Source organism: Antechinus flavipes, chromosome 1 (genome assembly GCF_016432865.1).
Source record: "Antechinus flavipes isolate AdamAnt ecotype Samford, QLD, Australia chromosome 1, AdamAnt_v2, whole genome shotgun sequence".
NCBI classification, from domain to species: domain Eukaryota; kingdom Metazoa; phylum Chordata; class Mammalia; order Dasyuromorphia; family Dasyuridae; genus Antechinus; species Antechinus flavipes.
This window is the reverse complement of record NC_067398.1, coordinates 678,488,262-678,515,307: the sequence shown is the minus strand read 5'-3', so window position 1 is coordinate 678,515,307 and position 27,046 is coordinate 678,488,262. Positions and strand designations below refer to the sequence as shown.

The window sequence follows — 27,046 nt, the reverse complement described above, 5'->3', positions numbered from 1 at the left end:
AGAGGGGAAAAGTTGGAACAGAAGGTTTTGCAAGGGTCAGTGCTGAAAATTTACCCATGCATGTATCTTGTAAATAAAAAGCTATACAAAAAAAGAAATGGGGGACAGCCTGGACAGAAGTACAGAGCTGGAAAATGGGTGTCATGTATGAGAAATAAAAAAACCAATTTGACTGGAAAAAAATAGATAACTGGTGATGGCTTCTCCATTTGGTGGTCAAAGCCCTTTATAATCTGCCCCCTTCCTACCATTCCAGTCTTCTTACATTTTTTAATCCCCAGCTGTTTCTTCCCACTACAATCCATCTTTAGTGTTCTTCTGGAACCAAGATCTAAATCAGGGGTCCTCAAACTATGGCCCGCGGGCCAGATGCAGCAGCTGAAGACGTTTATCCCCCTCACCCAGGGCTATTAAATTTCTTTATTTAAAGGCCCACAAAACAAAGTTTTGTTTTTACTATAGTCTGGCCCTCCAACAGTCTGAGGGACAGTGAACTGGTGCCCTATTTTAAAAGTTTGAGGATCCCTGAGTCATCTAGATTCTAGATGAGTTGGCTTGACTGGAATCCTTGCTTTTTAGGATCCTAATCAAATATTTCTTCTGAAAGTATTCAGGGAGTCCTATGTGAAACTTGAGGAGCCAATTAAAAGTTAGGAGGTTATCAGAACCTGACCTCAGAATCTTCATTATCCTAAGAACCATAGAATGTCAGAGCTGGAAGAGCAGTGCTTAGGACAATGTCGGGTTCAGGATGAGGAGAAAGCTTTAGAATACACTATGTGAGGGCTGGGAGGTTAAGGGGTAAGGAACCTTAGGATGCAGAGGATCAGGGTTCAGAGTCCTTAGCACATGGAATGTAACAACTGGGTGGTATCTTAGAACATGTACTTTTAGAGCTGAAAGGACTCTTTGAACATAAAAAATATCAGAGTTGGGAGGAGTGTTAGTTCACAGAATAATTTTTTATTTAAAAAAAATTAAAAAATAAATCAGTTTACCAAAACTAACCTATATATCTACCTAGTCTATTATCTGTAGAATTCCACATCCACAGTATCTCTTACCTGCTAAGAAAAGAAATTGCATTCTCCTATCTCATCTCAGGGCCAATTTAGTCCTTGTAATTTCACAATATTTAGTTTCACTTCTTTTGTTGTTGCTATTGATTTCATTTACATTGTTATGGTCATTGTTTATGTTGTTTCCTTGGTTCTGCTCATATGTCTCTCTGTGCTGTGCTTCTTACAGAATAGTCATATTCTATCATATTTGTGTAACTTTTTTTAGCCATTCAAAACCACTTTGGTTTTTCTCTTTTTAAATTTTTTTTTCCCCAGAGATTGCTCTTTGAAGGAGACATATGTATATTAGGAAATATAGGAGATATAAAAATAAGGTATCAGTAAAAAAAATTTTTTTAATAATTTATGAATACTCCAAGTGAATTTTATGAAACATGAGTTTCATGAAACTGTATAAAACATTAATGGAAACTCAGAAAGACTTGATTTGAAGCACAGCAAAGTAAGCAGAAATAGGAGAACCATCTAAATGATGAGCACAATATGATGTTGAACGATTTTAGAATTCTAATCAATAGAGTGACAGATCATGACTTTAAAAAATTGACATGGTGCAAGCCCAACTTGAAGTCTTTAGGTAGTGAATTGATAGATAAAGATGTGGAAGGAGGAAGGTTTTTAGAAAAGACCAAACAACTGATTCATTTTACTTGACTATATTTGACACAAAGAAGGGGAGTCAGCAGACAATAGCAGTTGATGTGGCTGATACAGCAAATAATGTGGCACTAGGTGATGTGCTTTAGAGGAAGCACCAGATGTTGGGGTTTAGTTATGTGAAAAATTCACAATGGCAATTCTCTTTGGTAAAAAGTAGGTTTATTTAGGAGAAAAGGTTACAGACAAAATGAAGAGATACAATAGACACCAGGAATGGTAAATATGAAATAGAATGGGAGAGCATATAGTTAGCAAAAAGGGGGGGGTTTAACAATTAAAGATAGAAAGGATAAGTTCCCTAGTGGAACCCACAATTAGCCAGAAGAAAGGGAATATCCCCATGATATTGGAGCATGATCTTAGCTGGCAGGCTAAATCCTAAAAGGGATTTAGTGCCCTAAAAGAGTTAGCTATAAGAAGAAGCGTGATCTAAGAGGAGAGTCACCATAAAGCACAGTGGGGTTAGGAGAAACACCATGAGGCATGGGAAAAGGGGAAAGGGAAAGACACTCTGAAACAGTGTCATGGTGGTCTGGCCCAAAGAAGAACAGCAAAGATGGCATGAGCCATAAGCAGATTAATAGGGAAAATTTAACTTCAGGGACATGACTGGGATTTCTAATAGGAAATAGTAAAATGAAGCTGCCAACGACCCCCACAAAGGGTGGGCTTCAGGGGTTTGCATTTCTGATTGGATGATCCCCACAGAGGATAGGACCATGGAACTAAACTGATCTCTATCAGAGCCTTCTCCCTACCTACTCCAGGCAACAATTCAATGTTCCAGTTTCTCTCTGCTAACCACACCCACCATTCAGGACCTCATGAGCAGTGATTATTAGAAAAGTTCAAAGATCACTTTAAAAAATCTTTTTAAAAAAAGAATATGGATTGTTATAGTTAGGATAGTCTTAGGACACGGAATGTCAGTGCTTATAAGGTTATCTTAGAACATTTAGTGGGAACCTTAGAACAAAGAATGTCAGAACTAGAAGGACCCTTAGAACTTAGATTGTCAGAGCTGGACAAGACCTTAGAAGATAAAGTGTCAGAACTCGGAAGAGTTTTCCATTAAAATTTAGAATGTCAAAACCTGAAAGAACATTTGAAGACCGGAGAGTAAATCCCCAGCTAGGAACAAAGAATGTTAAAGTTGGTTGAGAAAATAGAAGGTCAGAGGAAGCGTCTAGATGGTACAGTGGATAAAATACTGGCCCTCAAGTCAGGAGGACTTAAGATCAAATCTAGCCTTAGACACTACTTCCTAACAATATGATCTTGGGCAAGTCACTTAACCTCAGTTGCCTTAGCAGGGGGAAAAAAAAGGAGGTCAGAACTGGAAAAAACCTCAGAACATAGAAAATCAGAGTTGGGAGGATCTTTCTGGGGCGAGACTTTAGAACACATCTAGTCCCAGGATTTTAGATATTTTTTGTATTCTAAACAGCATCAGCAGCTTTGGGAAGCTTATATACTCTGCCTCAGATGCTTTTATGGTGCATAAAATAAAACACACAAGGAATATAAAGATATATGTATATTTATATAAAGATATAAATATAATTACATTGAAAATAAATTTAGAGGGGACCCCCTAAAATAAATCTAGGGACCCGGGTTTAAGAACTTCTCATCTAGTCCAGTCCCCTAGTTTTACAGATTGTTGTTTGTCCTTTGTTCTTGAAGAAGACAATGACATCAGGGAGGGGATGCCATGACATGCAAGTGAATTGGATTCATGTGAGGGAGGACTGCACAAAGTTACCAGAGCCATCTGGATCCAGTAGCCAGATATAGATCAGAACAGCTGGACATGGCCCTGGATGCAGTGGCAGACCTTGGCTTTTTAAGTTAAGGTCTTCAATGAGTCTCAGTCTGACTGAGGCCAGAACCCACTTAGTGATTAAGGTTAAGTAGTAATTGAGGCCAAAAAAAAATCTCCTTTTTCAACCAGTCAGAAAAAAATCTAAATAAAAAAAAATAAATAAATCTGGGGGAAGACCCTCAGGATTTCTGGCCAAAGTAGAAATGACTGTTATTTACATTCACTTTGGGTCAATCAGGATCCAAACAATGACCAAATGGGGCTTGGCCTGGGACCTCTGGGTGGCCAATCCATGAGAATCAGAGAGGTTTGGGTTTAAGGCATGGTCCTTAAGAAAGAAATCTAGCCAGTAAATCCAAGATATCTTGGGTTCAGAGATCTAAAAGCATCACCTCACTATTGTCCTGGTCCTCTTCTAGAATGAAGAACAAACTACAACCTCAAGGAGTAGAAGTGGCCCACAAACTGGAACTGGTCAGTTGGAAAATTCACTCACTCCTTCCTTCACCTTACCTCTGTGTAGAATTAATTGAGTGAAAACACTCCTGTGGAAATATAGTCTTAAACTATAATTGTGACTTGAAACTTTGCAATAATAAATAGAGCTATAGCTAAAAAGTTGCAGATGAAAAATAAAATAAAATAAAAAACTGCAAGTGTTGTCCCCTCCTATTTCCCACCACTTCTTAGCTAGCATTGAAGCACTTATTTTAAAGGAAATGATGGCTTTGAAATCTATGTCTACTTATATATCAATTCTCTAGGGAAACTTAAATTTAGAGTTTATTATTATTGCCTTATATTCTTTTGTTTCTGGGTTAGATTTCTCCATTAGAATGTAAACCTGGATTCCCCAAAACAATGGGAGAAAAAGCCAGCCCGAACCCTCCCCGCCCCCCGACTTCGGGGATTTCTGCGTTCGGGTTTCCCAGTTTATGCTTTGCACTCCCTTTGCTGACACCTTCTCAGGAGATGCTCTTTCTCCCGAAATTGTAATAAACCTCTTTTGGCTTTTTCTTACTCTGAGAGCCTCTGCTTGTTTTTGTGGAGCAGATATTGTCCCACATACCTTCTTCTATCTTTCTTCCCTCCCTTCCTTCTTTCCATCCTTCCTTTTTTCTTCCCTCCCTCCTTTTTTCTTTTCTTCCTGCTTCCCTCCCTTCCTCTCTCCCCTTCTTTATTTTCCTCCTTCCTTATCTCCTTCTCCCCTCTATGATACCCTTACCTACATTTTACAGATAGGGAAACTGAGGGTCCCAATTAAAATCAATAGACTGATTGTGCGGGGCTGGGGGTGGGGCGGGACTGCAGCTGGTCCTGGGGGCTGAAGCTCTGGGAGGGGCCTAGGGGCTGGGGGAAGGGCCTGGCCGGGCTGCGGGCCTTCTTCAGTTGCTGCTGGCTCTCTAGAGAAAGAGAACTCCCAGGTCAGAGAGCTGCAGCTGCAACTGGGACGTCGCTGTCTCCCGACAGGCCATGGATTCTTTTTCCTTCCGGGGGCCGTTCCGCTTCTTGGGCCTCCTGCTCTGGGTACGAACCACGGTTGGGCTTCTCCATCTGCTCCGGGAGCTAGGGCTTGGTTGGGTGCGGCTGAGGGGCACCGAGCAGGGGCGCGGGCGCTGTCTGGCCGATTTCGGTTTTAATTTATCAGTTTTCCTCCACCCCACCCGGGCTAAACCTCCGCGGTGCGGGCAAGTCCTAGTCTGCGAGTCGGGAGATCTGGACTTCAGTCCCAGCTCCGCTATCAGTTCTCTGTGTGACCCTGTCCAAATCTCATCCCTTCTCAGGGCCACAGTTTATCCATTTGTAAAAGTGAGAGGGATCGGTCTCTATGCTCTCTGGCACCTTTCAGCCCTGACAATCTCAGCTTCTTGTTTTTTGGATTTGGGTAAATGACCACCTAGAGAAGGCACCCGGATGTGTCTGAGAAAGGTGACTGACCCGGGGCTATTAACCTTTAACCCACAAACCTGGATAGCCACTTTGAAAGGAGGAGGAGGAAGAGAGAATACCCGATCGCTGTAAAGGGATAGAGGGTCTTTGCTAGTTCTGTTTGGCCCCAAAGGGCAGAAATAGGAACTTTGAGGTTGGGGCTGGGGTGAGGCATTTAACTGGAAGGGGGCGGGGGGGAGACAAGCTCCAATTCTAGAAGAGCTTCCCAAACATCGTAGCGGTCTCAAAGTACTATAAGCTGTCTCTAAAGGTAGTGGGATTCGCCTCTTTCCCCTCCCCCTTCCTTTCGATCTATTAGCGGATGGAGTTGAATTTGCTAGAGGTGTGGTAGAAGGGGTGTTTATGATAAGATGTGGGTTGCATTGGATTGGCTTCTTAAGCTTCCTGGTATTAAGTATTTGTGTAGGGGGTGAGGGGAAGGAAGGGAGAGGAAGAGGGCCTGGAAGCAGGATATATCAGTAACCCCAATGGGGAGAGATTGAGGAGTGATTTGGAGGAAAGAAGTGAATTCCGAACCTATGATTTAATCTATGTGAGGGAAAACTCCCCACTTTGTAAAACTACCCCTGCAAATACAGTTGTGAATTGTTTCTAGAAGTTTTGTAGTTGATTTTCTAAGTATATCATCATATCATCTGCAAAGAGTGATAATTTGGTTTCCTTGTTACCTACTCTAATTCCTTTAATTTTTTTAAAAAGGACATTCTTTAGGGCACATTGAGAGGTTCAGTGACTTGACTGTGCCCACAAAGCTAATGAGTCAGAACACAGATCTTCCTCCCTTTAAAGCTGGTCCTCTATATACTCTGCAGTATGATGGAGGTGGTACAAATTGTTGTTGAAGCTCTTATTAGTATTCTTTTACAGATTAAAAAAATTTGTAATGGACAGAGTAACAGCAACATTGTGCCATTATCAACTGTGATAGACTTAACTCTCAGCAAGACAGTGATCCAAGATTTCAAAAGACTTAGAATTATCCATCCAGAAAAAAAAGAATTATACAGATCAAAGCATACTATTTTCACTTTTTAAAATTGTTTTTGTGGCTTTCCCCTTTTGTTCTTTCTTTTACAGAATGACTGATGTGAAAATATGTTTACAGCAGATTGCTTGGTGTCTTGGGGAGGGAGATGGAAGGAGGGAGAAAAAATTGAATTAAAAATATTATAAAAATGAATGTTGAAAACTATCTTTACACATAATTGGAAAAAATAAAATATTATTTCCAGGAAAGAAAGAAAAAATGTAAATCTAGGTATAGGATTTATACCTCCAAAAATCTGTTTCACTTCATTTCAGGAGCAGAGATTTTCCTTTGATTCAGTTGAACTGGGAGGCAGAATCTGTCTCCTGATCTCATCCCCAAGCCTCACCTTCTCTCTCTAGTCTTGCCATTTGTTTCTCCTTCCTTCCCTCCCCTTTCCTAATTTTACCTCCAGACAAAGCAATTACTACCCATCAAGGTAAAATTCTCTGGTCCAGACTGCCCTGCCCCTTCCCTCCTCCCCCTAGCCTTATATTTTGTCTGGTTCCAAGGTAGTCTTCTATCTACAATATGACAAGGTCATAAACTAGGTGATCTTGGAGATCCCATAATTCCATGGCCTATTAATTCTTTCAATCAAGTGCCTAGTGCTGAGTCAGCCAATAGTGACAGTAGAATGTGAGGTCTTTAAAAGCAGAGACTGTTTCCTATTCCAAAAATCACCTAGTATGTTGCCTGGTATGAAGTAAACACAGTGTTTGTTGGATGGTTATTTTGTTCTTTGTTTTCTGCAGCTCTCTATAATTTCAAAAAACATTTTTGCTGAGTCTTTTGAGTTTGTGTACATGTAGTAAGGATGACTACAATTTAGCCAGCAAGTCTGGCCATTTTGGGCTCCATGTATATATTCATTCAGTCCCTCTGCCCATCATTTGGATTTTTTTTTTTTTTTACTGAGGCAATTGGGGTTTAGTGACTTGTTCAGTCACAAAGTTAGAAAGTGTTAAGTGTCTGAGGCCAGATTTGAATTCAGGTCCTCCTGACTTCAGGGTTGGTGCTCTATCCACTAGACCAATTAGTTGCCCCTTCATTTGGACTGTTTTAATAAAACCCTATAATGGCCTCCCTGCTTCCAATGTCTCCACAGTGTCTTCCATACAGCTTACTAATTTACTTCAATGAGCTTTTATTGAGGACCCAACCTGAGGCAGGTAATGTTAGATGTTATCTAGGGTCAAAAAACAAAAAATAAGAAGAAATTCTTTGGGAGAGAAACAACAAAAAGCCTTTTCTCCCTTCTTGAAGCCTTCCCTGATTTCCATAGTTGAAAAGTATTTTCCCTTTCCTCAAATAATAGCTATGAAAAATAGTCTTCCTAACTATGTGGCTTCCCAGCTGAGGAACTTTCAATGTCTCCTTATTGCCACTAGGGGAAAAAAAGATTCCTTAGTTTGGCATTCAAACTCCTCTGCAGCATGGTTCCAACTTAATTTTTCCAGTTTATTCCACATGATTTCCTTTTTTTCTCCTTCACATATTCTATGTTCCAGCCAGACTGAAATACAGCTGCTCTCTGAGCCTTTCATGCTCTTCTGGGCAAGTCATCCCCTGTGCCTGAAATGAGCTCTCTCTTCATCATCTTCATCTTTTCCTTCTAGACTTAATTCAGCTGCCACTTCCTTAATCAATAATCATTTATTAAGCACCACTCCAGATCGTGTTGGAGATAAAAATACAAACATAAAATGACTCCTGCTGTCAGAGAGCCTATATTCTGCCTGGGGAAGACAACATGTTTATAAATAAATACAGAAATGAACCCCAAAATTATACATGGGAAGGTGGGCATTCATACCTGGAAAAAAGGAGGCATCGACTTTTTTTTCTTTCTTTTTTTCTAATTAAAGATTTTTTATTTTCAAAATATATGCATGGATAATTTTTCAACATTGACCCTTATGTGACACATGTGTGTGTATGTGTGTGTGTGTGTGTGTGTGTGTGTGTTAAATCCAGCATATGCATACATATTTATAGTTATTTTGCTGCACATGAAAAATCAGATCAAAAAGGAAAAAAATGAGAAAGAAAATGAAATGCAAGCAAACAACAAAAAGAGTGAAAATGCTATGTTGTGATCCACACTCAGTCTCCACAGTTCTGCAGTGTTGTTAATCCCACTGAAGCACAGAGTGCATGAGGATAAGTTAGGTATAATCAATTCCAAGAGAAATGCTGGAGTCAGATTCCAAAAGGCCATAAAGGTCAAATAGGAATTTGTGGGGTTTAGCCTAAAAGAATGGGGAATCCCTGAAGCTTCTTACACAACAGTAGCAATATGATTAGGCTTGGGCTTTAGGAGTGTCAATACCATCTTTCACCAATGCCCATAGCTAAGAGAGTTCTTTTTCCTCCAGTTATCTGAGGGCATTTGTCTGCCTTTCTTTTTTGTCCACTTCCCTTTAATCCTGCAACACTCTATCTTGTAGTTTACTCATCTGTATCACACTATGACACTTCCATCCTGTCAAATCCTCCATACCTCTCAAAATATAAGCTTTTTGTAGTGAGTAATTTTTTCTTTTTGATATCCTTAGTACACGAAACCTTGTATTCGGTAAATTTTTTCATAGTATTTTATTTTTCCAAATATATGTAAAGATAGTTTTCAGCCTTCATTTCTCTAAGACATTGTGTTTCAAATTTTTATCCTTCCCTCTCTTACCTCCCCTCAAGACAGCAAGCAATCTGATAAAGGTTAAATACGTGTAGTTCTTTTAAACATTTCCCTATTTGTCATGTTGTATAAGAAAAATCAGACAAAAGGAAAAACCATAAGATGTTGGAATACACAGGAGAGCTGTTGAAATACACGGGAGCCACTTGACAGTGGCTGACAGATCCAACCCAGAATGGATCTCCTCTTGTGAGAGGATGATACAAGGAGACTGAGAGGTAGTTGCTGTTCTCTGACTGAGGGGCCGTTGCATTGTCTGACCTCTCTCCTCTTCCCTCTGCCTCCAATTTATCTCATTCCCAGTCCACAACACCTGTGCCAGCAAAAGCTGCCCTGCCACCCTTCAGATGCTATGATCCACAGCTGTGGAGGCTCTCGGAGAATTGACCTGTCCCTTAACAATGAGAAAGGGGGGGAAAACAAGCAAAGAAAAAACAAACAAAAAGGTGAAAATACTATGCTTCGATCCACATTCAGTCTCCATAGTTCTATCTCTGGATGCAGATGGCATTTTTCATCTCAAGTATTCAAAAAGTATTTTCTTAACTAACTGAGCAGAGTTTCCAAGAACTCAGAAATAAGCATAGAAGAACTTTCCATTGTAGGAGAAGATCTATGTAGTAAGGACATGACAAGAAAGCCTCCCTTCCTCCCTTCCTTTCCCTATTCTCATGCCTGGAAATCTCCCCTTCTTCATTTCCTTCAAGTTCCAGCTAAAATCCCATCTTCTACAGAAAGTCTTCCCTTTTATCTCAGATGTTTTCTCTCTGTTGAGTACTTCCAACTTAACCTGTTTATATTTTGTTGTACATAGATGTTTTCATGTTGCCTTCCCCATTTAGACTGTAAGCTCCTTAGAGGCAGGGACCATTTCTTTTGTCTTTTTTTGTATTCCAGGCACTTAGCATGAATACTTGTTACATAGTAGACACTTAATCAATGTTTATTGCCTGAGTGACTGATATATGGCTTTTATGTTTCAGGGAGCTGCAGCTGCCATGGCTTGGGCTGGGATCTCAGCTCTCAGAACCCACTGGAACTATCAGTATTTCTGTGACAATCCTTTCTTGGAGGTTCTGGGCTGTTTGGTAGTGATCACAGCCCCACTGCTGCTGCTTACTGGGGGCCTGGCTGTAGGTGTATCCCGCTGGAACACTGGTCCCTGGCAAGGCATGGTGAGTGTACCTTCAGTTTAGGAACAATTCTTTTCTTCCTTTCACACTTTCACATAGTTCTGTTGTGGAGTCAAATCCTAGGAGCTGCCTCTTGCCTTATCTCCTTGCTAAGAGCCTTAGTATCTTGTTAGAGTGTTCAATTGACAAGCTCTTTTTAAGCATCTTCTCAGTGCCAGGTGAAGGGGAGGGGGGTGATTTACATACAGTAAAAATGAAATAATTTCTACTCTCAAGGGTAGAGCAAAGAACTTATAGTCTATTTTTTACATAAAGTGGCAAACCACTTCAGTATCTCTGCCAAGAAAATCTTAAGTGGAACACAAGGTTTTGCAAACATAAATGTTGAAAATTATCTTTGCATGTATTTGGAAAAATAAAATACTATTAAAAAAAAAAAAGAAGAAAATGCCAAATGGAGCCATGAAAAATCAGATGTGACTGAATAACAAAAGCCATTGTGAACCTTTTCCAAGTTATGTTTTCTTCACTTTGCAAGCATTGCGCAGTAGTCTCAAAGGAAGAATTTCTTATTTGTCTTTTCTTAAAACATAACAATATCCCATTACATTCATTTGTCACAGTTTGTTCAGCCATTCTCCAATTGACGGGCATCTACTTTGATTTTTTTACTGCACAAATGCTGCTGTGATTATGTTGATGCCTGTGGCACTTTTTATTTTCTACTTTGGACTTCTTCAGAGGCATGGTAATCAAAAGCAGAAGAACAGTTTACTGAATTTTTTTTAAATTATAATTCCAAATTGTTTTCCAGAACAATTGGATAAATTCATGTCTTCTGATAGTTTATCAGTGTGTACATACAAAGGCTTTTCCCTACCCATGTTCCACAAAGAAGCACAAGTACATTTGTTTATTTTATAGTTTTACAGATAAGAAAACCAAGACCCTGATAGATAAAGTGATTTGCCTGATCAACCCACAGATGGGTAGTTAGGGACCTGGGACTTGACTAGTCCAAGAGACCAGTGCTTACTGTGCTAGGCTAGACTCTGATGGAGCATCTTTTTCCACCTTAGGTGAAGAGAGAGGGCATGGTATGGTCAACACAGAGACAACTAAGCCCAGTAGAGAAGTGTTGGCTTGGATTTCAAGAAGTTCGTTCAAATGCTACATCTGCTATTTACTAGCTATATACCCTAGGATGAGGGACTAAACACCTCTAGGCCTCAGTTTCCTTATTTGTAAAATAAGGAAAATTGAACTGGATGGTCACTTAAGATTCCTTTGAAGCTCCAAATCTATCCCGGCATATGGAGACTGAAAGCCGACCTTGACTTCAAAAAGACTTGGGCAAATGTTGTGGTTCTTATACATATAAGCTGTGTGTCCCTGACCAAGTCAAGGATAAGCATTCAGTGTTCCTCCCCCAACTTACCAAACCTAAATTGCAAAGTAGTCATTTGATCCTAGAGGTAATAGGGAGCCAGTGAAGTTTTTGGCAGGAGCATGTATGACATGGTCAGGTATATGCTTTTGAATTATCACTTTGGCGGCTAAATAGAGGAATTATTGAAGAGAGAAGAATCTTGGGGCAGGGAGGCCAATTAGGAGACTATTGCAAAAAGAAAGGTAAGAAATAGTGAGGGTTTGAACTTGGGAAGTGGCTATCCTCCATATGTTATGGTTTCCAGTCCTCTTTTCATCTTGATTGCCTTCTTCTGGTTGAACTATGGAATCACAACTCTGGTCAAGGGGAAAAAAAATACAGAATAAGGCAGGAGATAGTTCCACAGTTCTCTGCTGGGATCCAAACATATCATAAATACTCTTAACAGTTTCCCTGAAAAGTGACCACGAAGCCTGTGCTTGCACATTTTCAGTGATAGTGATAGTGCTTTTGTTTTGTTATTGAATTGCTTCAGTTATATCTGATGCTCAGTGACCCCATTTGGGATTTTCTTGGCAAAAATACTGGAGTAGTTTGCCATTTCTTTCTCCAGCTCATTTTATAGATGAAGAAACTGAAGCAAAGTGACTTGCCTAGGATCACACAACTTGTAAATGTCTGTGGCCAGACTTGAACTCGGGAAGATGCATTTTTCTAACTCTAGACCAGGCACTCTTATTCACCCCCACAGACTATCCATTGCCTTCCAAAACAGCCCATTCTATTACAGGAGCTCTCAATGCTAGAGTGTTTTTCCTCATCTGCCTCTTATAATTTCTGCCATTGTTCCCAAATTGTGCATTCTAATGTTTGCCTCCTTCCCTCCTGTTTAACCATCAGTCAGTCACCAACAATTCTCTAAGGATCAGCTCAAATATAACTTTCATCCCTGAAGGAGCTTATGTTGTAACAAGAAGTCAACATGTATGCATAGGACTAGATACCAAAAAGCTACAAGATAATGCTGGTGAGGAGGCACTAGTAGTTATGGGAAGGCCTTCATGAACATGGTGCTTGAGCATCAAAGGAAGCTAAGCATTTAGAGAATTCTAAGAAAATGCTGTGAGAGGGTAAGAAGGGAGTATACTCTAGGAATGGTCAATGTTGAATGGTCATCTTGTGGAAGATGAAGTGAAGAGCCAAATACAAATAACACAGGCTGGAAAGGCGAGTTGGTGCTCAATTGTGAAAGGCTTTAAATGACAAATAGAAATTTTTCATTTGATTCTAGAGGTAATAAGGAGCCACTGAAGGTTTTTGGCAAGGGTATATGTGACATGGTCAGGTGTATGCTTTTGAACTATCACTTTGGCAGCTAGATGGAGGATGGATTGGACAGGGAAGTATCTTGCTTGGGGCAGGGAGACCAATTAGGAGACTATTGCAAAAAGCAAGGTAAGAAGTAATGAGAGTTTGAAGTTGGGAGGTAGCTGTCCTCCATTCTTTCAATTCACCCTCATATGCTATGGTTTCCAGTTTCCTTTTCATCTTGGTTGCCTTCTTTTGGGTAAACTTTGGCAACTCAATATTGTAATAGCCAAAATAAGGTCAATTGTGACACAAAGTTCTGAGCATGACCAATTTATTATTAAAGCAAGAATTCACTAAGAAGTAGGATCTTGGCTTCCCAAGCAAAATAAGACCTCAAACGATGAGGACAATTCTCTTTTATAGTTTTAGGGAATACAGAAAAGAGGAAGCTAACTAGATTTATGGGTGAAAGAAAATATGATTAGATAAAATTTGGGAATGAGGGCTAGCAATAACCTCCTCCTTCTTTCTCCTGTGACTAAGAAATGTTCATTGCTTGAGTCCAGCTGCATCTACAAGGACAGAGATAGCAAACCAGACATTTTTGGATAACAAACCAGACAGTTTTTAACGATAGTTTGGTGGGATAAAGATACTAGAACAGACTCCCTGGAGTCCACCTCTATCTTTCAAGGGTAACATTTCCTTAACACAAGAATAGAACAGTGATTAACAGGAGAGTTGAATTCTAAACTTAACTCATTATAGGCCTACTAAATTTCTGAATTAAGTTCAGAGACAAAGAATCATGACTTCGGCAATTACGGGACAAAATCAAATAAATGTAAATGGGACAAAATATAAAAGATACTGAATCAATCTGATTACTTCAGTATCTTTCCTAAAGTATAATCCCACGACTGGGACATAGTACATTCTGTGTACTAATGAGGGCAAAGTACAGTAGAACCTCCTGTGTCTGTGCCTGTTGCTTTGCTGACTTTCATTGAGCTTACAGTGATAAAGATCCATGGATCTTTTTCACATTTTGTTTTTATTTCAGTAGTATTTCATTTTTCCAATTTTGTAAAGATAGTTTTCAATATTCATTTTTGTAAGATTTTGCCTTCTAATTTTTTTCTTCCTCATCTCCCCTCTCCCTAAGACAGAAAGAAATCTGACATGAGTTATATATGTACAATCATTTGAAACATATTTCCATCTTAGTCATCACATGAATTGCTACATAGGATGCTTCCCAGTCTCAATTTGAGTTGTTTCTCCTATGTCCTAGAAAAGCAAATACCTCTACCTACATCCCAAATAAGACTATGAACTAGCAGAAATCTAATTCAGTCTGGTCGAACAAATGTTTGTTAAGCCTGTGATGTACAACATTCTGGGGCTATAAAAAAGACAAAAAGGAAAAAAAAAATTCCTGCCTTCAAGGAAGCTAATATTCTAATAGAAACAGTACTGATTCTTGACTCTGATTTATACTAGCTGTGTGATCTTGGGGAAATAACTTTCCTTCAGGCCCAATTTCCTCATCTTTAAAATAGGGATATTTTAAAATGTGATACTTCTTTCAGAATCTAGTTGTTAAGGAAATGCTTTATAAACCATTAAGTCTTATAGAAATATAATATAATTTAATTATTATAGATGATAACAATAGTTTTAACTAAAATTCTAGCTGAATCCCATTTCTTTTGTTATCCTATAATTATATATTTAAAATTTTCTCATATTTGGAAGTCCTTTTAATTTTTATTAATTTAGAGACTTTGGGGATAGCTAAATGGTGCAGTGGATAGAGCATTGGCCCCAGAGTCAGGAGGACCCGAGTTCAAATGCAGCCTCAGACATACAATACTTACTAGCTATGTGAACCTAGGCAAGTCATTTAACCTCAATTGCCTTGCAAAAAAAAAAAAAAAAAAAGAAGAAGAAGTTTAAAAAACAAGATTTTGGAATAAAAGTTTCAATAATGATGACTTCAATTTCTATAGCATTTAGAAATTGCCCTGCAAAATTCTTATGGGTTATAACGTACAGGGAACATTATTCTCATCTGTAGTGAGGAGACCAAAACCCATTGAAAGGAAATCATTTTGCCCAGCTTATTTACATTGTGAGACTAAGATTTGAATGCAGGTCTCTTGACTCTCATTCCACTGTCCCTGCACTGCCCCTGCCTCTGCCCCTTGGAGCATGTTTCATGCTTTCTCTTCTGTCTTCTCTCTCAGTTTCTGTATGGGGTCATGGTTCTGCTTTGCATGGAAGCCTCCTCTGCTGTATTGGCAAACAGCGCATCATGCCAGGTAAGTCTCCTATAGAAAGCACAAAGCCTCTTATAGCTTTCATTTTAGACGACTGCTATTTGGGTTCAAGGGCAAGTGGATGGCACAGTGAACAGAGCACCATGCCTGAAGTCAGGAAGACAAATGTGGCCTCAGACACTTATTTGTTGTATGACCTTGGGTCAGTCACTTTCCCCATGTGCCTCAGTTTCTCCATCTGTAAAGTGGTATGAAGAAGGAAATGGCAAACCACTCTAGTATTTCTGCCAAGAAAACCCCAAATTTGGCTTCAGGCCTAAAGAAGCTGAAAGGTGGACCTTAGAAATTTGCACCCTGAGTAACCATGAAAGTGACCCAGGGGCCTTTGGGGACTTCAAGGGCCACAGGAAAGGGACCTCAGAGGCCATCTAGTCCTATCCCTTCATTTTATAGATATGGGGAAATGAGACAAAAAGCGGTTGTGTGACTGTTGAAGGTCCTATATTAGTCTGTCAGAGGTCCCAAATCCTCTGATTCTAGAGCCATTGTTCTTTCCACAATATCAATCTAGAGGTGCAGATTCTGTGAATAAACAACAGACTAACCCACATCAAGTTTTTGAGTTGAAAGGAATCTTGGGGATTCAACCCCTGTGACTCTCTTTATTTGATAAGTGTATAAACTGAGGTCTTAAGCAATGGAGAGACTTCCCAAGTTCATGTGACAGGATCTGCCAATCCCAAATCTCAATTCAAGTACTAAACAGAGAAGTTTTTATTTTAACTTAAAGGCATACTGAAGGTCAGACCTGTTCCTTCCTTGATCCCTACAGTTTAGAGTGAGTGTGCATACCTTCCTCAAATTTTAAGATTTTCCCCAAAATAAAAAATAAATAAAAAATTTCAAGACCCAACGAGTTTCTCTGTCTAACATACTATCTCTCTATGGAATGGGGAAGCCTTAAGTGTTGAAACTGAGAGTCTAAAGTCACAGGGAGATGGTGAAAAGGTCAACCCTAGTGAAGATAAGAAGGTGTTTAGGGAGTCACGTTGCCTGACAGATGGGAGATAATATTAATTCCCATTTCTTTAGCCCTGTGAGGTTTGCAAAATGCCCTTCTCCCAAACTCTCTGGGTGCAAGATAGAATATCCACCATTTTACAGGTAAGGAAACTGAGTCTAAACAAAGTGAAAGGACCTTGTCACTCAACTGGTCATGTCAGGACCTGGAATTTGAACCTAAGTTTTCTAACTCCAATTCCAGAATTTTCCCTATTGTGTCCACAGTACCTCTGTGAAAGGTATGGATTCCTCTGAGGATATGAGAGCTAGCAAGACCCTTTACCTGAGAGTCTTTCAAAGTACTGTGTGCCTGGGGTATAGTGGGAAATTAATGCATACCTGTGAATTAGCTAGTTATACTCGTTGCTGTTTCTGCCAGATGTCCCTGGGAATAAAGTCTGATGGGTCATTACCAGGTTTGGGCATTCTTCTATCATTCCTTCTATCCCTTTTTCCACCTAACAATTTAGGTTACTTTTTCTCTAGAAATTCAATTCAGCAGTAAGTACCTATTGTGTGGAAGACCCAGGTTTGCAGTTTTTGTAGGGGGTAGTTTTTTAGGGGTTTTTTGATGCAAAGATGAAACATGATTGAGTTTCTACCCTTAAGAAGTTTTTGTTTTACTATATGATTCTGGTCAAGTCACTTAACCTCAGTTTCCTCATCTATAAAATGGAGATAATAGTAGGTTGTGAGTTTCAAATGAGGTATGAGGTTACTGTCCAAAAAGTATTTTGCACACCCTGAAGCACTATGGTAATATTAGCCATCATTATTATGCATGGTTCTCAGGTGTTTGAAGAGTTGCCAAGTTGTTTGGTCCTAGAGCACAGAACTAGGAGTAATGAAGCTAGTTATTCAATTTCTCTGAGCCTTTTGTATGTAACATGAAAAGGTTGGAGTCCATGATCTCTTAGGGTCCTTTCAGCTCTAAAACTTCAGATCCTCTTATCTTAAATTGAGGAGTGATAGATGTAGACTGGGTATCAAGAAAAACATTCTTAGAGTTTTCCATAATAGAACAGACTGCTTCCAGAGCTAGATGGAAAACTTTCAGGAGAAAGAAGGTGATCACTTACTGGAAACATTATAAAAAAAGGTTCTTCTTAGGTATGGATTGAGCTTCCTTCCAGTTCTGGGATTTTGGGAGAGTTGGAGAGACACTGTGGGAGAACTGCTATTGACTTCTTGCTGAAAAGACAGGATTGAGAACTTCAATAAATCATAGGTTTAAAGCATGTCTGAATATTTGCCCCAATACATCCCTTCACGTGTATGACTTATGTATGTCCTGCAAAATAGAATATTATCAGAGAAAATCCTCTGGGGAAGTTTGAGGAGGGAGAAATCTTTTTTTTTTTTAGCTAAAGGAACAGGTAAAGCTCAATGGAGGAAGTGCTGAGACTTAAAGAAGAGGAGGCAAACCAGAATAGTAAAAAGGATGCTGGATTTGGAGTCAGTCAGAGGGCCTAGTCTTGACTTGGTTGAAATATATTTAATCTCTGTGAATGTCGCTTTCTCATTTATTAAATGATGGAATTGAACTAGATAACCTCTAAGGTACCATTTAAGCATAGGGAGAAAAAGTAATTTTATGTCTAGTAAAATATATGGGGAAAATCCCTGGATGGGTAGTCAGTTCTAAGGAGGGATATGCTAAATATTTAACAAATGATGAAAAAAAGAAAGAAGAAACAAATGAAGGGGAAGAAGGAAGAAAGAGAGATAAAGTAAGGATGGAGGGAAAAAAGAAGGAAGTAAGAAATGAAGGAGGGAAAGAAAAAAAGGAAGGAATTTCTAAGTCTGATTTTTCTTGTGCAGCAAAATAACTATGGATATGTATACATATGTTGGATTTAACATATACTTTAACATATTTAACATGTATGGGACTACCTGCCCTCTGGGGGAGAGGGTGGGGGAATGAGAGGAAAAGTTGGAACAGAAGGTTTTGCAATTGTTAATGCTGAAAAATTACCCATGCATATATCTTGTAAATAAAAAGCTATAATAATTTTTTTAAAGAGGCAATTCGAATTAAATGACTTGACCAGGGTCACACAAAAAAGGAAAAAAAAGGAAGGAAGAAAGGAAGAAAAACATTTTACTTTTAAATTTCATCCACATTATTACCATTCTGCATCTTTCTTAAATCTAGACAATCAACACAATTACTCCAGCCCTGATTGATAATGAATGCAATTTCAGAGCTTTAAACTCTCAGCCTGAAGATGTAACACTCATTTGAGCTGCTCTTTGATTCTAGTCCTACTTCTTCCACTAATATGCTTTGTGACTTACAGCAAGTTGCTTCTCATTTCTGGTCCTCAGTTTCCTTCTCTGTTAAATGAGAGAGTTGGAGTCCCTATCTCTACTTCCTGTCCAGAGTCATGTGTTTCATGACCATATAAGCAATGGTTTGCTGTAGAGGATACCAAGAGCTACTTTGGTTCAGTGGAAAGTAGGCTGTGGTTGCAGTCCAGCAAGCTGGATTCAAACCCTAGCTCTGGCATTTACTACTTGGGATATTTGGGACAAATCAATTCAGTCTCTCTGGGTCCCACTTTAGTCATCTTTAAATTGGGGGGTTAGACTAGCTGGCCTCTAAGATCCTTTCTAGTCCAAAGTATATGATCTTATGAGGATGTTCTAGATCTGGGAGTGCCCTTTATAAAGGAATAGAAGTAGGAAAAAGGGGAGGAGATTGGGGATTTCACTTTGTCTGCAATATAGAGTATGTGATTGGTGGTATTATGCCATAAGATTGAAAAAATAGTCTATTATCAATGTATCAATGTATCAATACTACCAACAACACAGAAGATTCTTTCCAACTTTTTGCTATGATGAATAGTGTTGCTATATATATTTTTGTGCAAACAGATCTTTTCCAGCTGATAGTAGCATATGAGTAAGAGCTCAGCAGAACTGCTGAACCCCCTTTATTTTATGTACTTTTTAAAATGAATTTTTGTCCAATAAGAAATAATTGGCTGAACCTATTGAGTGAATTTAATAAAGATAACCATAAAATCCTATATTGGGGTTCAAAAAATAATATCCACAATATGAAAATAAATAAGCGTTTGTGTGAAAATTAATTTAGGACTTTCTTGGTTCATAGACCCAGCATGTTGTCAGATCAGCAACAACCCAAAAGGCTAATTCTTTTCTAAGTTGTATCAAGAGAGACCAGTAGCTAGGAGGAAGGAGATTATAGAGCTTTTGTATTCTGCCTGGCTCCAGCATGCTCTGGTGTACTATGTATGTATTTCTGGGTACCACATTTTAGGAAAGATATCAATGAGTTGGATTGAATACAGAAAAGGACCCCAGGAGAGGCAAAGCCCACTGGCCAGGTGACAAGAGGGACGGGGAATCCAATCCCTGAGGACAGGCTGTTGCCAGACTCTGAGCTACTCTCCCTTTGTAAAATGTGGATACTTCTGTCATTGTCAGAGAGAGTGGGAAACACACGTGCTGGATGATCTTTTACATGAGTATGGAAACCAATCTGACCCCAAGACCAGAGATGTTGATAGACTCCAAGAAGAGGTAAGCCTAAAAAGAGATTTGGCATTCTGGCTTCTTCTGCAGAAGGACCGATGGTCTGTTACTATCTGGTCCTCAGCCTGTCCACCATCCTTACAGCATCATTCTTGGAACAGCAAAGCAATATCTACATTGCTCCTGCCTGGGAATGAGGAGGAAGAGAGGCACAGAAAGCCCTCTGATGGGGGTTGGAAAGGAGGGAGGGAATGTGTGTATGTTTCTCTCTCCCTCTCCCTGTTCCTCCCTCCCTCCCTCTCTCTTTGTGTATGTGTATAGATGAGATGGGGGAAGAGAGAATAGTCACTGGTGGAGAGGAGGAACAAATAGTTGTAGGCACCTTTCAGGGTGCCTTCTCAAGCTCCCTGTGGCTTCTTTATCTCTTCCAGCTGCAGTGCTGTGGGATTCACAATTACACGGACTGGAGGGTGACGGGCCACTTTTCTGCTCCTACAAGCTGCTGCCAGAAGATTTTTTCAAATTGCACTGGTGCCTTAGATTCTGCTCAGTTACTGTATCAGGAGGTAACTTCAGGAGTAATGGGGAGAGGGGTATTCTTAGTCATAAATGCCATTTATGTGGTGCTTCAGGCTTCACAAAATGCTTTGCATTTGAAACCTTCAACAATCCTATGGAGTAGTTACTATAGGTTTTATTTGCTTATTACAGAAGAGGAAACTGAGGTCTATGGATACAGCACTTAGTAAGTATAGCATATTGGAATGGAAAGAGGAACGGATTTAAGCTTGGGAAGACCTCTGATCCTTAATAGTTATAGGACCTCTTAACTTATCTGAGCCCAGGTTTCCCCATCTGTAAAATGATACTTATCATTAACTCTGTAAATGTCAGCTGTTATTCACAAGAGTAAGATCTGAGTTTGGCTGTCTCTTAATTGGCATAAGCGTGCCATCCCTTTGGTGTTCCGCCTACCTCCCCCCAAAACAAGAAAGAGACAACACTGGGCATTTGCTGCCTCTCTGCCATATTTGGCCATGGCTTCATGGCTTCAGGGTGGTTTATCTCTTCTTCCAAGGTACAAGGGCTTTGAGGTGATGAGTAGGAAAAACCTTACTGTGTGCAAAGGTTTATGCTTGAAATCTTGCTCATAGTAGAGGTAAAGAACTAAAACCTCTATCAGTGAGAGAAAAAGAAACTCCCACCTGAAATGCCTTTGCTAGTACTGTTCACTTTTTAAAGTATTCATTGAATTGAACAGAAGTGGAAAGGGAGCTCTTTCTCTATGAATTCCATATTTATATATTAGTCAGATGACCTTATAACTTACTCTTTGTAGCTGGTACATCATGTGGACTAAATCACCAACCCCTGCACAGAATCTGCAGTGTTCTATTCTCCAGGGGTCAAAACACCCAGATATGGAGCCAGGAGAGCTGGGTTTGAGTTCTTTCTCTACTACATACTGAGGGAAGAAATAAGTCTTTATATACTTCCTACTATCTGTTAAGCACTTTTTTCTTTTCTTTTCTTTTTTTTTTCTTTTTTTTTTCTTTACAAATATTATCCTATTTTGATCCTCACAATAATCCTGTGAAGTGGATGCTATTTTTTCCCACCATTTTATAGTAAACTGAAACAAAAACTGGTTAAATGACTTGCCCAGGTCATACTAGTTCTAAGTATCTGAATTAATAAAAATACAATGCAACATAGATAATGTTAATGTGTGATTTTCCAAGTCAGTATGCATCCTAAAGGAAATAGTTTCTATTAGAGTTTGAAGATACCAATCTAGTTTCACCATATTCTTTTACAGATAAAGATACCCAGAGTAATATAATGATTTGCTCAGGGTAAAAACTTACTGAGTGAAAAAGGAGAGATTTAAACTCGGATCCTTCCAAGTCCATCAATATGTCCATTATTCCTCTCTGATTCACCTTAAAGTGGGTTAATAATATATACTCTGGTCATGAGAAAAGTCTTCTGTAAAGCATCAAGGGCTGTAGATTTACGAACTGTTACTGCTGCTGTTGTTTGATTAGGGGTGTCTGCCAAAGCTGGAGCAGCTTCGGAAGGTTGTTCTTAGCCAGGTGTTCTGGTGCTGCATCGGGGCTCTGATTCTGGAGGTGAGTGCCTGAGGTGGGGCAGATAATGACTGATACCATTTCCCATGCCTTCTCCTCTGGATTGGGTTTTGCAATTTTACCAATCCTGATTCTAAGCCAGGCATATTTGGTCATGCTATAAGCTTCTGGAATGGATACGTTGATGTCTTTACTTCCTGATTTTTATTGCTCCCATCCAGTGCTGAGCACTATGACAGCACATAGTAGGTGCCCATAATTAGGGGGTGAGAGGAGCATTACATAAACCTCCAGAGTATTTGTTTACATCTTGTAACAAGGCAAGAAAGAGGAGCAAGCATTTATTAATTGTCTATGGTGCCAATATTGTGTTAAGTGCTTTACAATCACTGTCTCATTTGATTCTTACCACAGCCTTAGGAAAGGAGTTGCTGTTATTGACCCTATCTTACAGATGAGAAAATGGAGGCTAATAGGTTAAGTGATTTGCCCAGTAAATTTCTGAAACTGAATCTGAAGTCAGGTCTTCCTGACTTCAAGCCTATTGCTCCCATTAAGTGAATTGCTCAGTAAGTGACTTGCCCAGGGTCACACAGTAGCTTTCTGAGACTAGATTTGAAGTTGGGAGCAAATCCATTGCTCTAACCAAGGTATCTATTTAAGTGACCTGCCCACTTGAAGTTGCTTCTTTCTGCCTCCAAAACCACTCCTTTAGCAATGTTCCTATTAAGCGACTTGTTCATTAAGTGACCTGCTCTGTACGCCTACTCACAGTACAAAGAAACCAGGTTTTCCTGGGTCCCATGCTATTTCTGTTCACCATGCTGCCTCTCACTGGAGAAGACTCAATTGAACTGGAAAAGACAGAAGAGGGCTGGTCAGAAAAGGAGGAAGAAAATCTGAATAAAGTGATGGCACAAGGCTGAGAAAAGGAGACTTTTTAGGGGAAAAATGTAGCCATCAGTGCTTCTGAGAGATTTAGAATAAAGGTGAATGAGAAAAAAGAAGGAAGAGCAATTAGAAGCATCACAGAGGGAAATGTTTCAGGGAAGGGATAAGGATGGAAGTCACATTGCAAGGGACTGCAAAGTGAGGAGTAAGGAGGAGGTTACACACTGAATGTAGGTGACTAAGAAGGATGGCTAGGAGAGGAAAGAGAAAAATGGGATACATAGGGCAGTTTCCAGAGAGAAGGAAGGACTGTTTTTTGGGTTTTTTTTTTTTTTGGTTTTTTTTTTTCAATGAGGTAAGGGAGGAGGTAGTGAGCAAAGCCTCTCTGAAGGCAGGAGTGGGGGGAGAGAAGCAGCTGGAGAGGGCAAGATATATGGAAGTTCAAAGGAGACAAAATGATTTAGAGAAAGAGGATTAGTCATGCTCTTTGACCTTGCAGTGTCACTACTGGGTCTGTATCCCAAGGAAATTTTAAACGAGGAAAAAGGACCCACTTGTGCAAAAATGTTTGCAGCTGCTCTTTTTGTGGTGGCAAAGAACTGGGAAAATGAGTAGATACCCATCAATTGGGAAATGATTGAACATTTGGTATATGAATTTGTTGTGGTATATGAAGATAATGGAATAACTATTTAAAATGATAAACAGGTCGATTTTAGAAAGACTTGGAAAGATTTACATGAACTGATAGTGAAACAGGCAGAACCAGGAATAAATATTCTGTACACAATAACAGTAAGAATGTGCAATGATAAACGATGAAAGGACAGGTTCTTTTCAGTGGTTCAGTGATCCAAAGCAATCCCAATAAATTTTGGACAGAAAGTGCCATATGCATCCAGAAAAAGAATTAAGGAGGCTGAATGTAAATCAACACATGCTATGTTCACTTCTTTTTTCTGTTTTTTAAATCTCTCCAATGGTTTTTCCCTTTTGCTTTGATTTTTCTCTCCTAACATGATTCATAATGTAATATGTATTTAAAAAATAAACTTTACTAGGAAAAAAAAGAGACAGAGAGAGAAAGAGGACTAGTCATGGAGCTAAAAGTGGTTTCAGATACCAGATCAAAAGTTAGAAGCATGATTTTAGGCAAGTCAATCTGAGCCTCAGATTCCTTTTTAATGAAAATGGGATAAAAAAGCTTGTGCTCTCCATCTCTTAGGGTTGTAGTGAGGTAAGCATCTGATGCAGAGATGAGTGCCAACAGCAACATCAAGAATAGCAACAATATGAGTTCTTTTATTATTTTTATAGCTTTTTATTTACAAGTTATATGTATGGGTAATTTTTCAGTATTGATAATTGCAAAACCTTTTGTTCCAATTTTTCCCCTCCTTTCCCCCACCCCCTCCCCTAAATGGCAGGTTGGTCAATACATATTAAATATATTAAAGTATAAGTTAAATACAACATATGTATACATGTCCATACAGTTATTTTGCTGTACAAAAAGAATCGGACTTTGAAATAGTGTATAATTGTGAACCAATATGAATTCTTAAAGGAACTGAAAAAGAGTGAAATAGAGAGGAGAGATGGATGAAGTATCCTTGGATTACTCGAGCTTAAGGAAAGATGAGGATGTGGCTAAAGAGAGAAAATTCTTCTCATGCCCTCTGTTGAGCTGCCTTCTCTCTTATCCTTCCCTAACACTTGCTAGAACATATAGCAAAATGAATCAGAAGTAGTAAAGAGGCATTGAGATACACAGTGGGAAGAAGAATTCGTTCTGTCTTTTGTCTCTCTCTTTCTATCCCCGTCTCTGTTTCTCTCCTTTGTCTCTCTGTGTCCCCCTCCCCTGTGTGTGTGAGGGTGTGTGTCTGTTCCTTTCTGTCCCTCTTTATCTTTCCGGGTCTTTTTCTCCCTCTGTTCCTCTGTCTATGGCTCTTGCTCTCTTTATATGTATGTGTATGTGCGTGTGTATTTACTCATTTCCTTATCTTTGTCTCTATGTGTCCATGTGTGTATAAAATTAAAACCTTAAGCTGTAATAAATGTTATCTGTTTATAATAATAATTACTCATTGGTAACTTATCAAAAGGTTAAACTTTGACAGAATTTTGTTTTTGCACTAAATTGGTGTTATTTCCTAAGTCTTTTGGTTCAGAGGTCAGAGAATAGAGCTGGAAGAGACCTTAGATATTGCCTAAGACCCATTTTATAGATAGTGACTTTGAAGTTTAGAGAAGTTAAGTCACTTGCCCAAGATTAGTTATGTAATAAGTAGCATAGGAAAGGTATGAATCTTGTTCTTCTGTCCCATAGTCAGTACATTTTTTTGGTCCCTTTACCAGACTATCTTTGCTTCATTTGCATGTCTGACCCCCATATTGGGTTTCAAGATAAGATGGCAATGGGATTTTTGGAAAATTCCCCTTTCTTATCAATTTGTTCTCACTGTGTATGGAGTGCCTCCCAAAGAGGTTGGGGTGGTATTCATAAGTAAACAGGCCTGCTTTGCTAATAGGCTACTTCTTCATGTTGGAGGGGGAGGTAGAAAAGAGGGTGGAAATGTCTTACATTCTCCTTGTTTTTCAGCTGCTTGCTGCATTAACCAGTGGATTTCTCATGAAGCAGTCAACTATTCCGGATTATCACATCTTGGAGTCAGGCACATTTTCCTAAAAGGGAGTTTTTCCATGAAAGTAGAGGAGAGCACTGTTACTTCATGGGTATAACTTGGGATGAGCAATGGAGCCCAGGTTTTCTGTGTTGTTTTAGACCCATTCAGGACCTTGGGTCTTGAGGAAAGTTGGTGACGGTTTCCTAGCCAAGCTGGTTTACCCCCTCCTCAAAGTATCCCCCAGTGGGCAGAAATCCAGCTCAGAAGCATCAGAACCAGGCCAGACTGGTTGAAATGGGGAGAGCTGGCTTTGTCTGGACAATTAGAGTATTGAGTAGGGGATGGTTGAAAGATAAGCTAGTGGGATGTGCAATTGAGTTCTCCTTGTTTAGAAAAGAGGTTCATTCAGTGCCTAATGCAACATATGGAATCTCCTATCTACCCCTCTCAACTTTTTTGATATTCCCACCCCTTGTTGCCCTTACTCTTTCCCTTTCCTGTGTTCCTGATTACTCCTTCCACTTGTTCCTTTTATTCTGAAATCCAATAAAACAAGTTTATACCAAGTTTTAAAAGTCAGCAAGTTTAGCAATATATGACAAGTTTATACCAAGTTGCTATTACTTCCCATAAGAGCCCTGAGTTCAAGCTTCTCCTGGTATTGTCCAGTTATAGTTCTCAAGCTCTGATTACATAGCAAAAAAAGTTTACTGAACTAGTAGACCAGAAGTGTTTGCTCAGCCAGGATTCTCAAAAGTGAGTTCTAATCCTATTAAGTTTAAAGAAGATGAGACATCTAGATGGTGTAATAACTGAAGGGAAACTGAGGCTGAAACTTAAAGATGCTCAAAAGCCAGAGAATAACTGACAAAGGAGTGTTCTTGACTAAGCCTGGGATTTAATTTAGCTCCTGCCACTTACTTGCTATATAACCAAGGGGAAAAATCACTTAATCATAATAGTTACTAATTTTTATGAAGCACTTTATGATTTATAAAGAACCAAATATTTCTTATCCAAGAGCAGACATTGGAGTTAGGAAGATACCTTGAGACTTAAATCTTTCTCAGCTTCAGTTTTCCCATGTGTAAAATTCCCATCTGTATTATAATAGTATCCAAGTCCCAGGGCTATTGTGAGGATCAATTGAGATAGTATTTTAAAACAATGTGCAAACTTTAAGTCAGTTTATAAATGCTAGCTATTGTTATGGTAGTGGTGGAGAACAACCCAGTGAAGTAGATATGATAGAGATAACATTAGTACTGGCTTAGGAGTATTAAGAATATAAGCCCCTTTAAGTTAAAGACTGTCATTTTAGTCTTTGTTATCTATAGTGTCTGGCTTGGTACTTGGCACATAGTGGCACTTAATAAATACTCCTTGATTGATTGCTAATGGACACACAATTAGTTAAAAAAACTAACTAACAACTTTTTAAAATGGTTAACTTCAAAGGAATCTTAAACTGGAAATGGGTTTCTGAAGCATTATTGCTATGACATTATACA

At 39.2% G+C, this 27,046-nt stretch overlaps 1 protein-coding gene across 1 annotated transcript; it reads left to right on the top strand.

The window, feature by feature from the left end:
- Positions 1–4,851: 4,851 nt before the first annotated feature.
- On the top strand, positions 4,852–26,114 carry LOC127545283 (tetraspanin-3-like). Its single transcript, XM_051972459.1, has 7 exons — positions 4,852–5,094; positions 10,226–10,417; positions 15,326–15,400; positions 19,880–19,975; positions 20,359–20,493; positions 21,976–22,059; positions 25,511–26,114. The coding sequence occupies exons 1-7, from the start codon at positions 5,041–5,043 to the stop codon at positions 25,595–25,597; spliced, it is 723 nt and encodes a 240-aa protein (XP_051828419.1). The 5' UTR covers positions 4,852–5,040; the 3' UTR covers positions 25,598–26,114.
- Positions 26,115–27,046: the final 932 nt, after the last annotated feature.